Raw genomic sequence first — 15,281 nt, 5'->3', positions numbered from 1 at the left:
ATTGTCACATGCACAAAAATGAATGTGATCTTGAGCTTTCACTGATGTAAGTATATAGTGTCCAGAGTAAGAAACATTCTAGTCCCACAGTTGTCTACCTGTTCAGGCAACATTTATAGCATTCTGCTTATATCTGGAAGTTGTGTTAAAGAGAAAGACAATGACAAACTACATAATGTCCAGTGGGAAGGGAGGCAAAGATGGTGAGCAAAATTTAAAATATGCAACATCTCAAAATCACAGAATTTCTGACTTCTGAGGCACCTCAGAGCACATTGAGTGAAATTCATACTTGTTCATAAATTCTCTTCACAACATCTCCAAAAGATGTCCTTCATTTGCAAACTTTTAAAAAGGATTTAAAACCAGAACCATTGACTCCACATTCATTGCTCCTTCCACTATGTCATACAGTCTAGCTGGCTCATTTGAAGGTATCAGATATGCTTAGTCTTGAAAAGAGATGCATCGTTGAGGTGGTAGGGGAAGGAGATTACCTCTTTTATCAAATATTTTAGAGACTGTGCTATGTTGAGGTATTTGGCTTCTGATTTGAGCCACAGTGTAAAATCAGATCCAATGAGTGAAAATTACAAAGAGATATATTTTGGCTCAAAAGAATAACCTTTTAACCTATTAGAGCTGCCCATAAATGGTATGAGTTATATTAGGAGATTGTGCATGTTCACTAGAAAACTGATACAAGCAAGGTTAAGTGACTTGCCTTGGGGCACACAGCTAATAAGTATCTGAGGCCAAATTTGAACTCAGGTCTTCATGACTCCAGACCCAGCACTCTATCCACTGTATGACCTGACTGCCACATTAGTTACCTTCTTAAGACTTTAAGTCTTCCAAACCATCCCAGACTTAAGTGACTCATTCCTCCTCTGAATTCCTAAAACACATGATTGCCTTTAACTCTAATTTAGCAATTCTTTAAGTACAATTTTATTTTTTTAAAGTCTTTTGTTAGGTTACAGTTTGGATTAAGAATTTACCATTAATTGATTGACAAGCATTTATCAAGCATTTACTAAAGTCCAGGCACTGCACAAAGAATTGGATATACAAAGGAAAAAATACCTGCTCTCAAAGAGCTTACATTCTAATGGGGGAGATAGCATGTGTACATATAGGCATCTACAAGATATATACTAAGTAAATAAAAATAACTAGGTGGGAAAGTAACTGGTGATACCAATGATGGAACAAACAAGGAAATTCACAAGGCATTTGCTTTTCTACTTCCTTACTTAAAAATACTCACTCTGCTATCGGTTGGTTGGTTGTTGTCCTTCATTCTTGAAGAGGACCAAAATGACATTACTATATCAGAGTCAAGTTACTACATATTCAACTGTGGCTGATCATACTCATACAAGCTCAGAAGGCTCTACCACAGGTCAGGCACAAATAGTCCATGTGAACATTTAGGGTGGATTCTCTAAATCTAGGCCTCTCATGTTTCTTTTCAACTACTTCAATTCTGCTTTGCTCATACAGCACAGCACCCCTTTGTTGCACAATCAAATCCAAAGTTCTTCAGAGAGGCCTACAGAGTGGCCTTGTATCGCTTCTTCTGACCACCATGTGAGTGCTTGACTTGTGTGAGTTCTCCATAAAACAGTCTTTTAGGCAAGCATAAGTTTGGCATTCAAACAACGTGGCCAGCCCCTTGGAGTTGCACTCTCTGCAGTAGAGTTTAAATGCTTGGCAGTTTAGTCTGAGAAAGAACCTCAGTTTCTGGTACCTTATCCTGTTAGGTGATCTTCAGAATCTTCCTAGGATGATTCAAATGGAAGCGATTCAGTTTCCTGGCATGGCACTGGTATACTGTCTAGGTTTCATGGGTGTACTATGAGGTCAGCACAACAGCTCTGTAGACATTCAGCTTGGTAGTCAGACTAATACCTCTTCTCTCCCACACTTCCCTTTGGAGTTTCCCAAACACTAAGCTAGCTCTGGCAGTACATGCATGAACCTTAACATCTCTGTGTATATTCCTGGAAAGTATACTGCCCAGGTAAGTGAACTTATCCACAGAATTCAAAATTTTGCTAGTCTTGTTTCACTCAGAGTTGCTATTCGAATGTGATACCTACTGAGTTCTCTTGCAACAAGAGCTATTCATCTTCCAGGTCTACTGGATTTTATGTTCTCTAATTGCATGTTCCATGTACTGATGGTGAGTGGAATCATCTTTGCAAAGGTTTCTGCACGTTTTTGTGCGTGTTTGACCACAGGGTGAGATCCCCACCTGCCTTGGAAAGTAGGCCAGAGTTGGGTAAGTAGACAATTTTAGGCACCTTTTCTAGCCCCTTCCTCATCCCAGGAAGTAAATGGTACAGTCCTTAAAAGGCTGCTCAGACACCCAGGAGGCTACCAAATCCCACTGCTGCTTCCAGTAGGAAGATGGCTCTATGGCCTGGGCCACCTGTGTGCAAGGATATGACAACATCTCCCACTGTATCTGTACCTGCTGCTTTATCACTTGCCTGTTTCCAGAGGACTTTGAGATAGGTAAAAATGGTAAAAATTGTATGGGTGATGTCTTTTGAGTCGTGCGTAAATTGAATTTAAGTGAGGCAGAGTTACACAAAGTCATCAGCCTCACTCTCTCTTTTGGAGTCATCACAGTCCAGTGGCAGGACAGAGTCAAGAAGACTGGTGATGGTTCAAGATGCAGTGTAGGGTGTAGGAGGTGTTCGGGGAAGACTAGTACTTCTCATGTGAGGATGGCAAGGCCTTTTCAGGTCTGCTTTCCACTTTTGGTGTCAACCTGGCACTCAAATCTCACCTGTAGCTCCAAGAATCTGTAGCATGCACAGTGGCCACATCCACAGTAAATCATTGTGGCAGATGGGCTATACCAGGTTGAAGGTAGCCAAAGGGTCTTAAACCTACTGGTGAGCAAATCTACACAAGCATGTGAAGACTTCCCCTAGTGGAATGGGCAGATTAGAACAATTTATTCCAAAAGCCATGAAGGCAGCTGAAACAAGTGCTATAGAGCACTTAGAGCGTGGTTAGACATCAAAAATGGCAAGGTCATCCACTCTGCTCTCACATAATAGTGAGAAACTAGCTTGGTAATACGTTTGGCAGGAAACTTTTTTCTCTCTGCTATGTCCTTGAACAAAAGTAAATCTACCAAGGAAAAAGAGTACTCTTGAAAGCTTTTGACCACAGCTGTTCCATCCTTCTCCTACTGTCCAGATGTGCTATATTCTCAAATCGTGAAGGAACTTGATTGATGGAAAAATAAATTAGACTTTATACTCTGGGGGAAAGGAACAGATTGAACATTTTGAGAAAGGAAAACTTGGAAATTAGGGCCATGTAGTGAATTAAGAACATGGCAACTGTGAAGCTGGAATTTTAAAAACACAGATGCTTAGGGCTTAAAGTGATTTTGGAAGTCATCTAATTCAACTTCTTCCCCAATATAGGAAATTCTGCTACAGAATTTCTGACAGGTGTCCATCTAGTAGACTTGAACACTTTCTATTACAAGAGCCCACCGATTATCTAGCCAGGCTATCCCATTTTTGGTCAGTTCCTAAGCAGTGGCATGAACTTTAAAAAGGAACAGGTCAATAGAAAGAAACTTGGATTAGGATGACCAATAAGCAGGACATCTAGGTTCTAATCCCATCTCAGCCACCAAAACCTAGATGAGATCACTTCTCTAGATATCAGTTTCCCCGCTTATAAAAATTAGAAGTTTGACTTGGTGATCTCTCAGGTTTCTTCCAGGTCTGAAATTCTAGGAATTATATCTCATGAACAAGGTATATTTACTGAAATTACATTTCAAACAAATGATTGGGTTTGCTTTAATTTTCTTTCAGATGATGCAAGTTCATGATGAAAACAGAAACCAAACCATTATCTCTGAGTTCCTTCTCCTGGGCCTGCCTATCCAACCAGAGATGAAGGCTCCTTTCTATGCCCTCTTCCTGGCCATGTACCTTACTACAATCCTTGGGAACATGCTCATCATCCTCTTGATACATGTGGATTCCCACCTACACACACCCATGTATCTGTTCCTCAGCAACCTGTCCTTCTCTGATATGTGCTTCTCTTCTGTGACCATCCCCAAACTGCTGGTAAACATGCAGAGCAAGATACCAGCCATCTCCTATCCTGGCTGCCTGACCCAGATGTACTTTTTCCTCTTCTTTGGAGACCTGGAGAGCTTCCTATTGGTGGCCATGGCCTATGACCGCTATGTGGCCATATGCTACCCACTGCACTACACTGTCTTCATGAGCCCCAAGCTGTGCAGCTCTCTCCTGGTGTTTTCCTGGGTCCTTACTGCCTTCCATGCCTTACTGCACACCCTGCTCATGTCCCAATTATCCTTCTGCACCAACAACATTATCCCCCATTTCTTCTGTGATATGTCTGCCCTGCTGAAATTGGCCTGCTCAGACACTTGGCTGAATGAGTTGATAATCTTTGTCATGGGGGGGCTGGTTTCAGTTGTGCCATTCCTGCTCATTATCACATCTTATGCCCGTATCCTCTTTTCTATACTCAGGGTGCCCTCTGTCAGAGGCATCCGCAAAGCCTTTTCTACCTGTGGCTCTCACCTCACAGTGGTCTCTCTCTTCTATGGGATGATCATCGGCCTCTACTTGTGCCCTTCAGCCAACAACTCCACAATCAAGGAGACAGTCATGTCAATCATGTACACTGTGGTAACACCAATGCTGAACCCCTTCATCTATAGTCTGAGGAATCAAGACATGAAAGGGGCCTTCAAGAAACTTCTGGAAGGAAGAAAACTTCCTTTCTCCCTAGGACTGTCATGCTGAGGCTTCTAACACAATTCTTTACAATAACAATGAGAATGCACGGTATAATAATAACGTTGCTTCCATTTCCTCTCATTAATTCCCATATAGCCTAGACTACCAGAGTACTCTTCCTTGAATCCCCCTTTTATTACAACCCTCTCCTACTCAAACACTGTTCACTCTTCCAAGATTGACTTTTCCTGTCTTCTCTCCCCCTGTTCCTCTACATGTACTCTGTGCTACAACCAGACTAACATCATCACAGTCTCTATTGCTATCTCTACTATTACCCACTTTCCCAGGTGGGAGCTCTCCCCTTTTTTTCTCAACATTCTCTGAACTTTAAAGTCCAGTTCAAATCCCCTTTCATTGATGTATTTTTATTGTATTTTTATATAGTATTTTATTATTTTTGTTTTTTATTTTATCAGAACACAAATACAAAATAGAGAAAAGAAACAAAAAACATATCATAAACTTAAATATTGAAACTTAAATATAAAGGGGAAAAAGTACGTCATGTGCATAGCAGAACATAGGAGAGGACTCAAAATATGTAATAATGAATTTTCATTTCAAGATAGCTTATATAATGAACAATGCACCTTGTGTTGAGAATTGTCCATCTTTTCTTTGCTTCCTTGTGTTTTCTTTTGTTCTCTGCTGTGCACTTTTTAACTTTGTTCTTTTCCCCCTCCCCTATCCCCCAAGAAGGCTACAATATAATTTAGATATTTCTTGATATATACATACACGTACAGATATATACATACACTTATACGCATATACACACAAATATGGACATATACTTTCCCAAACATAATCTACTCCTGATCTTTGTTTTTTATGTTTGTACATGTCTTTTGTTTCCTATCCTTCCTGCCTCCTCTACTTTACTTCTACTGGCTATATCACCTTCCTATTACTTCCCTAACCCCCGCCTCCACCAACCACCCTGCCTTCCTATTACTTGCTTTCCCCCCTCTAAGGATCCCTCCCCTATCCCCCCATTCCCATTAATCTAAACTCCCTTTACCTATTTCCTCATTCTCCCCTCTAAAAATCCCTCCCTGTCGTAATCCCTCCCTTATCCTCTTCTCCCTCACTATACCCCTACCATTTTATTTCTTCTAAATTTAGAAGACTTCTATACTCTTCTAAATATATATGTATTTTCCCTCTTAAACCCATTCCCAATGAAAGTAGGTTACCAAAACTACCAGCCCTCCTGCCCCATCTAAATCCTCTGTATCATTCCTTCTTCTTGCACCTCTTTTGTATAAAATAGTTACTGTTTGTGGTTATTTCTAAATGGTTTTACTTTTTAAATTCATATCACAGTCAGGTTTATCCCCATCTTTCTTGTGAGCTCAACAATTATTAATAAGAATGTTAGACACACATTTTACATTTTATGTTATGCAAAAGGTAAGCAGTCTGTTCTTATGAATCCCTTATAGTCAGTCTTTGGTGTGTACCTCATGTTTCTCTTGGTTCTTATACGTTGAATCTTCTATTAAGTTGAGGATTTTTTGAACAAAGTCTTGAAAATCTGAGGGTTTGTCAAATGTCCATTTTTTCATTCAAGATAATACTGAAATTTGAAAGGTATGATATTTTTGACCGGAGCCCCAGGTCTTTTGCTCTTTGATATATTGTGTTCCAAGACCTGCGGTCCCTTAATGTCTCTGCTGCTAGGTCTTGTGTAATTCTAATTGTGGCACCATCATATTTAAATTGTCTTAATCTTGATGCTTTTAATATTTTATCCTTGAGCTGGGGGTTTCAGAATTCGGCTATGATATTCCTATGAGTTTTCCTCATAGGATCTCTTTTAAGTGGTGTTCAATGGATTTTCTCTATTTCTACTTCCTTGCCTTGTTTCTAATGCTTCAGGGCAAATTTTCTTTAATTATTTCTTGTATTATTGTATCAAGATTCTTTTTTTGATCATGACTTTCAGTTATTCCAGTTATTTTTATATTTTCTTTTCTTGATCTATTCTCCAAATCTGTTGTTTTTCTTATAAGATGTTTTACTTTCTCTTCTATTTTTTCATTATTCATATTTTGTTTAATTATTTCTTGATCTCCTATAATTTTACTGGCTTCACTTTGCCCAATTCTAATTTTCAAGGTGTCATTTTCCTCCTTGAGATTCTGGATCTCCTTTTCTAATTGGTTGATTTTCCTTTCATAACCTTCTTGTTTTTCTTGGATTTTTTTTTAGTTTTCCCTCCATCTCTATCATTTGATTTTTAAAGTCTTTTTTAAGATCTTCTACAAATGTTTTTGGGCAAGTGACCATTTGAGGTTGCTCTTTGGGGTTTATTTACTTCAATATCCTCCTCTGAAGATGAACCCCAGTCATCTCTATTCCCTATTGTAATAGGTGTCTATGGTTGGATTCTTTCTCCTTTGCCTGTGCTTTTTTTTTTTTGTAGTAATAACTTGATTTTTTTTGTAGTAATAACTTGATTTTTCTAATCACCTCTAGCCCTGGGGTATGGGAACTGGTGCCTCTAGCCCCAGATCTTTAGTTCTCTCCTTTAGCCTGGAACTAAAGCCAAAACTCCAACCTTCTGTAATTGCCCACAGCCAGAGGCTTTCTACCCCACTGCTTATGTGCTGGTTCCTTCTCACCCCCACCACTCCTCGCAACACAGCTGAGTGTGGAGTTCCTCATCAGCAAAAGTTCCCACAGTCTTCCTGGGCTCAAACACAGAACTCTCCTCACCATCCCAGGGTGAAAAGTTCCAGTGGCTGGGGCCAAGACTGCCTCTCAAACTAACTAACCCTGGGGGTTGCCACTAGCTGTTTAAATGGCTTCCGGGCTTGTAGTTAAAATGGAACCTAGCCTGGAGTTGTTTACTCCTCCCTGGCACCAAACCTAGTCCTGGGGTTTTTCTTCAGATCTTCTCAAACAGTCCAAGGAAAACCCCAGTTGTGCCCCTATTTTTCTTTATCTTCAGCCACACTTTGCCCTAAGGTGATATTTTAACTTTTTTGTGGGGGAAAATCTTGAGAGCTTGGAATTTTCTGACCTACTCCACCTTCTTCCCAGAATCCTCTCCTCATTGATGTCTTTTAAATCATTTTTTAAAATATGTTAAATACATACTAAGTATTAGATCTTGTATTAGGCATAGCTTCCTTATGTCTTCTCAACTATTCCTGACTGAAGTGATCTATCCCTTCTCCAAATTCCTAAATTATCACATTGTATAATTTAGCAATTCTTTATGTACAAATCTAAGAATTCTCTTCTTTTATGATATAAATATAATTCTACCTGGATATGAGAATATTATCATGTCTTGTTGTTTTTGGTGAGGGAAGGGAATTCTTAACTAAAACAGTTTAATTTAAACATTATTATTCAAGACTCCATGCCCAAGACAACTCTCTTAAGAGCACAAGTTTCAAGTAAATGGCTTCTCTCCATTGGTTGGGGGAATTTCCACATCATGAATTCCCCCATACCATGGAATCATAGATTACATTTAAAAAAATATGACAAAGCATTTAAAAATGAAAATATCTAGGTAAGATTCAATGCCTTAGACTTTATACCAAAACTGTCAAAAAATGTGATTTCTTTTAAAAAATATTGTTGTAAAGGTGTTTGGGAAATAGCATATAAGTGGAGCTAGAGGACTACTGAGCTCCCTTTCAAATCTGAAACTCCATGATTCTACAATTCTATGATTCTGACAAAGTTTATCTGGACACTAAGTAGTTTAGTCATATTTTTACTCTATACTTTGTAATTAATTAAGAAGGTTAAGACCATCTGATATGAATTACCCCCTATGTATCTCAAACTGCCTTCTCATATTTTCTTCTTTCTTTCCTTCTAGTCTCAACTGATGAAGTTGCCCATCCAAACATGCACTTAGTCCCATCCCCTCTGACTCCTTAGGCCCTGCTCAATCTATCATCATCTACCCCTCCCCCTCCTCCTCCTCTTCCTCCTCCTCCTCCTCTTCCTCCTCCGTCTTCTTCTTCTTTTCTCTTCAACAAGCTGTTGGCAGGAAAAACCTCCCCTTCTCCCTGGAACTATGATACTAAGGCTTGTAGCACAATTCTTTAAAACAGAGATGAGAATATATGGTATAATAATAATATAGAGAGTATAAAATATCCTTTTTCATCACCTTCCATTTTCACTGATTCCTTTCCCATACATCCTTCATAGCAAGTTATTCATCCTCAACCATATCTTTTATTACATCCCTCCTCAAACAAACATTTTTCAGTCTTTTCATCCCTGACTTTTCCTGCCTCATCTCTCCCTACTCCCCTGCATATAGCGTACATTCCAGTCAGTCTAGTCTTGTACACCACATTTCTTCACCTAGTATTCTGTTTCGTATTTCAGTTCACCCTGTCCTTAAAAGTCCAGCTCAAATTTATATTCAATAATTCAATCAGCATTTATTGAATGTGTACTGTTGCTAGTGGGCAAGTAAGTGAAACAGGTGATTGAGTGCTGAGCCTAGAATCAGGAAGACTCATCTTCCTGAGTTCAAATCTGGCCTCAAACACTTACAAGCCATATGACCCTGGGCAAGTCATGAAACGTTGTTTGCTTCAGTTCCTCATCTGTAAAAATAAGCTGGAGAAGGAAATGGCAAACTACTCTACCTTTGCCAAGAAAACCTCAAATGAGGGTCATGAAAAGTTAGGCACAACTGAAATGACTGAACAACAACATACTATTGCTAGACCTTTAATAGACCCTCACTTTTGAAAGTCTCCAGAGATCATCTCTGCTTGAAGTGATCAATCTATCCTCTGAGCTCCTAAAACACTATTTCCTCTGTCTCTCTCATTTAACAATACTTTATATTCAGTCACAAAATCTCTTCTCCTGTGGCTTAGAACAGTTATTTCAATATTGACATTACTAAGCTTTTCAAATGTCAATGTCCTGACTCACCCAGATAGGTCGTAAGATCCTTTAAAAGAAGGACCATTTCAATCATCACCATGAATGGCTGACAATATGTCAGTCTAAGATTATAAACCACTTTATACTCATTGTTCCATTTAATCTTCACAATGACTATAAAGTAAATAGTGCATTGAATATTACTATCATCATTTTACAGAATAAAGAATTGAGGATTATATGAAATTACTTCCTCAAAATTACACAGCTAGTAACCACCAAAGCCAGGACTTCACAGGAGTAATGTCTCACAGTTATAAGTTTATACTATTAGCAAAGGTTTCTGTGAGATAAAAATATTATAATGATTTTTCTTTGGGGTGAGGAGGAACTGTTACCTAAAGCAATTTAATTTAAATATGATTCCTTAATATTCTAAACCCCAGGTAACTCTTTAAAACTGTAAGTTACAGATTTATTGACATATTTGTGAAAGAAGTTTCTATACCTAGACTCCTCCCATAGCAACGAAATTATGGACGCCGTTTTAACAATATCAGCAGAGCATTATTTTTTAAAAAGAAAGAAATTTTCTTCATAACTAATCTTTAACTTCTAAAATTTTTAAATGTTCTATTATAAACAATATTATGTCCTTTGTGGTTATAGATTGGACTAAGCACCACTAAGTTCCCTTCCAACTCTGAAATTCTGTGGAAACACGTTTCTGTGATTCTGACTTGACTTTGGCTACTTCACAAGACAGTAAATTTTCAAATTGCAGCCTAACATTATCACTTCGCACTAAAATATTCCAGAAGCAGCCAGAAAATATCATTAAAGAGACATGTGATAAGACAAGAAGGTGGGGTAGTCATGTAGCAAAAGACAAGAAACGACTAGGTGGGGGGGTGCCGAGCCAAGATGGCGACTGGAAAGCAGGGACTTGTGTGAGCTCCCCACCACGTCCCTCCAAAAACCTATACAAAATGGCTCTGAACAAATTATAGAACTGCAGAACCCACAAAATAGCAGAGGGAAGCAGGGATCCAGCCCAGGACAGCCTGGATGGTTGCTGAATGAGTGGAGGGGAGTGGAGGGGAGCAGAGCTCAGCCTAGGCAGCGGCAGGACCAACCAGACAGCGAGCTGGGCGAAACAGGCCCTAGTGCCCTGAATCAGTGAGCTGCGTCAGTTACCAGACTTCTCAACCCACAAACACCAAAGACAACAGAGAAGGTTAGTGGGGAAAAGCTGCGGGGGACAGTTTTGCAGTTCAGCCTCCGCCCCAGGGGCAGCAGGGAAGGTGCAGCTACAGAACTACAGCTGCAGTTACTTCCGGCCCCAGACCCACTTGGTGGGAGGAATTAAGTGGCGGATCAGAGCAGGAGTGCAGAGCCTGCTTAAGATTTGTGTCAGGTCTGGGTTGGTGGTTCTTGAGGAAGGAGGAGTGCTGTTATGGCAGAGCTGGCTATATAGAAATAGCTCTGAAATCAACAGCACATCCCCTCAAGCTTGAAACAAAGTACTCTTTGCTCTACAAGCAGTCATACTCCAACAAAAAACTCAAGGGTCAGGTAAGTTGGCTGGGAACATGGCCAGGAAGTGAAAACGCACCAAGATTCAGTCTCAGACTTTGCATTCTTTCTTTGCTGACAAAGAAGACCAAAACATACAGCCCGAAGAAGTCAACAAAGTCAAAGAGCCTACACCAAAAGCTTCCAAGAAAAATGTGAACTGGTCTCAGGCCATGGAAGAGCTCAAAAAGGATTTGGAAAAGCAAGTTAGAGAAGTAGAGGAAAAATTGGGAAGAGAAATGAGAAGGATGCGAGAAAACCATGAAAAACAAGTCAATGACTTGCTAAAGGAGACCCAAAAAAAATACTGAAAAAAATATTGAAGAAAACAACACCTTAAAAAATAGACTAACTCAAATGGCAAAAGAGCTCCAAAAAGCCAATGAGGAGAAGAATGCCTTGAAAGGCAGAATTACCCAAATGGAAAAGGCGGTCCAAAAGACCACTGAAGAAAATATTACCTTAAAAATTAGATTGGAGCAAGTGGAAGCTAGTGACTTTATGAGAAATCCAGATATTATAAAACAGAACCAAAGGAATGAAAAAGTGGAAGACCATGTGAAATATCTCATTGGAAAAACCACTGACCTAGAAAATAGATCCAGGAGAGATAATTTAAAAATTATTGGACTACCTGAAACCCATGATCAAAAAAAGAGCCTAGATATCATCTTTCAAGAAATTATCAAGGAGAACTGCCCTGATATTCTAGAGCCAGAGGGTAAAAAAGAAATTGAAAGAATCCGCCAATCACCTCCTCAAATAGATCCCAAAAATAAAACTCCTAGGAACATTGTCACCAAATTCCAGAGCTCCCAGGTCAAGGAGAAAATACTGCAAGCAGCCAGAAAGAAACAATTTGTGTGTTGTGGAAAAACAATCAGGATAACACAGGATCTGGCAGCTTCCACATTAAGGGATTGAAGGGCTTGGAATATGATATTCCAGAGGTCAATGGAGCTAGGATTAAAACCACGAATCACCTACCCAGCAAAACTGAGTATCGTGCTCCAAGGCAAAATGTGGATCTTCAATAAAATAGAGGACTTTGAAGCTTTCTCAGTGAAAAGACCAGAGCTGAATAGAAAATTTGACTTTCAAATACAAGAATCAAGAGAAGCATGAAAAGGTAAACAAGAAAGAGAAATCATAAGGGACTTACTAAAGTTGAACTGTTTTGTTTACATTCCTACATGGAAAGATCGTGTGTATGATTCATGAGACCTCAATATCATAGTAACTGAAGGGAATATGCATATATATATATATATATATATATATATATATATATATATATATATATGTGTGTGTGTGTGTGTGTGTGTGTGTGTGTGTGTGTGTGTATACATATATATACATATGTGTGTCTATGTATGTATGTGTGTAGGTATATACATATACACACACAGAGAGCACAGGGTGAGTTGAATATGAAGGGATGACAACTAAAAAAATAAAATCAAATTAAGGGATAAGAAAGGAATATATTAAGAGAGGGAGAAAGGGAGAGATAGAATGGGATAAATTATCTCGCATAAAAGTGGCAAGAAAAAGCGGTTCTCTAGGAAGGGAAGAGGTGGCAGGTGAGAAGGAATGAGTAAATCTTGCTCTCATCGGATTTGACCTGAGGAGGGAACACCATACACAATCAATTGGGTATCTTACCCCACAGGAAAGAAGGAGGAAGAAGACAAAAAAGGGGGGACAATAGAAGGGAGGGCAGACAGGGGGAGGAGGTAATCAAAAACAAACACTTTCGAAAAGGGACAGGGTCAAGGGAGAAAATTCGACAAAGGGGGATAGGTTAGGAAGGAGCAAAACATAGTTAATCTTTCACAACATGAGTATTGTGGAAAGGTTTCACATAATGATACGCATGCAGCCTATATTGAATTGCTTGCCTTCTTAGGGAGGGTGCATGGGGAGGGAAGAGGGGAGATAATTTGGAACTCAAAGTTTTAAAAACAGACGTTCAAACAACAAAAAAACAACAAAACAACAAAAAAAAGTTTTTGCATGCAACTAGGAAATAAGATACACAGGCAATGGGGCATAGAAATTTATCTTGCCCTACAAGAGAAGAAGGGAAAGGGGGATGGGAGGGGAGTGGGGTGACAGATGGGAGGGCTGACTGGGGAATGGGGCAATCAGAATATATGGCATCTTGGAGTGGGCAGGAGGGTAGAAATGGGGAGAAAATTCGTAATTCAAACTCTTGTGAAAATCAATGCTGAAAACGAAATATATTAAAAAAATTAAATTTAGAAAAAGAGGAAAAATAGGAGGAAAACAGAAAAACTAAAAAAAAAAGAAAGGAATAGTGTGTGTGTGTGTGTGTGTGTGTGTGTGTGTGTGTGCGCGCGCGCGCACAGGTGAACTCATGCATTCATTCCATTGCTATACCTCTAATGTTCAGAAACCTAAGGGAAGGCCCCCTAAATATTGGGGGAACTTCCTTGTGAGGTAATTACAGAAGGACATGGAAAAGGATTGTACTGGATAAAAAAGTATATCCATTCACAAGCAAGTTGGATGGATGTTGGAGGTATTCAAACTATGTTATATAGTGGTTGAAGGAATAGAGGATATTTAACTTGGAGAAGGCTAAAGGAAGAACTGGGTGAGATACTCTCTCTCTTCAAATATTTAAAGGATTTCCATGGGGGAAAGGGATTGGATTTTGTCTGCTTGGCTCCAGGTTGCAGGACTGGGGCCACACAATGGAAGAAAGATTTAGGCTTATGTAAGAAGTTTTAAGCAATTAGAAGCATCCAAAAATGGAAAGGGATGCCTTGGAAGGAAATTAATTCTTTTAGTACTCTAGTTGTCCAAGAGTCAAACCAAAAACCTATTATTTGCCAAGCTGGAGCAAAAGAACGAAGAATACTGTTGTTCTGTAAGAAATGATGAGCACTCAGATTGCAAGAAAACCTGGAAAGTATTGCACAAACTGATACTGATTGAAGTGAGCAGAACCAGAACATTATACACAGCAACAGCAACAGCAACATTGTGCTATGACTAACTTTCATAGACTTACCTCTTCTTAGCAATGCAAGGATCTAAGACAGTTCCAGAAGACTCATGATGGAAAATGCTACCCACATCCAGAAAAAGAACTATGAAGTCTGAATGTAGATTGCAGAATACACTTGTGTTTTTGTTTTTTTCTTTCTCATGGATTTTCTTTTTTATTCTGATTCTTCTTTCACAACATGACTAATGTGGAAACATGTTTACCATGATTTTACATATATAACCTACATCAGAATTCTTGCTGTCTTGTGGAGGGGGAGGGAACTGAGGGAGGGAGAAAAATTTGGAACTCGAAATTTTACAAAAATGAATGTTGAAAACTATCTTTACATGTGATTCGGAAAAATTAACTACCATTAAGAAAAAAATAAATTTGGGCAAAGCTTTAGTTTCCTCACCTAAAAAAGTGGATGCCATACAATTTGGTGCATATATGTTTAGTATTGATATTACTTTATTGTCTAAGGTACCTTTTAGCAAGTAGTTTCCATGTCTCTTTAAATTAGATCTATTTTCGCTTATGTTTTGTCGAAGATCATGATTGCTACCCCACCTTTTTTTTTACTTCAGCTGAAGCATAAGAATATTCTGCTCCAACCTTTCACCTTTACTCTATTCCTCTGTGTATATCTCTCTGCTTCAAATGTGCTTCTTGCAAACAACATATTGTAGGATTCTGGTTTTTAACCTGCTCTGGTATCTGCTTCCATTTTATGACAGTTTCTATTGAATATTATAGATATATATAGATAGATACACACATATATACATATACACACATACATATATATGTATATGTGCATGTGTGTAAATACGTATGTGTGTATATGTATATGTATATATGTGTGTATGTATATATAAGTGTATATGTATATCTACTATTGAACATTTTACATGGACCAAAGGATTGGTGGGAGAAAGTCTACAATATAACATGGCACCACCTCTTATTCTTATGTAGGGAGGTAC

General features: G+C 38.8%; 1 protein-coding gene and 1 pseudogene across 1 annotated transcript; one reads left to right on the top strand and one right to left on the bottom strand.

Annotated features, from left to right (window-relative positions):
* Nucleotides 1–15,281, bottom strand: part of LOC118841651 — a 1,013,973-nt pseudogene that overhangs the window by 927,561 nt on the left and 71,131 nt on the right.
* LOC118841302 (olfactory receptor-like protein DTMT) lies at nt 3,858–4,826 on the top strand. The gene has a single exon (XM_036748664.1). The coding sequence runs from the start codon at nt 3,858–3,860 to the stop codon at nt 4,824–4,826; it is 969 nt and encodes a 322-aa protein (XP_036604559.1).

The sequence above is a fragment of the Trichosurus vulpecula genome, chromosome 3 (assembly GCF_011100635.1).
Source record: "Trichosurus vulpecula isolate mTriVul1 chromosome 3, mTriVul1.pri, whole genome shotgun sequence".
Lineage (NCBI taxonomy): Eukaryota > Metazoa > Chordata > Mammalia > Diprotodontia > Phalangeridae > Trichosurus > Trichosurus vulpecula.
Note: the sequence above shows the minus strand (reverse complement) of the source record. Positions and strands in the feature narration are given on the sequence as shown.

What these genes read in the sequence shown, in the direction of transcription:
- LOC118841302 (XM_036748664.1), top strand. Translation starts at nt 3,858, where the DNA reads ATGCAAGTTCATGATGAAAACAGAAACCAAACCATTATCTCTGAGTTC.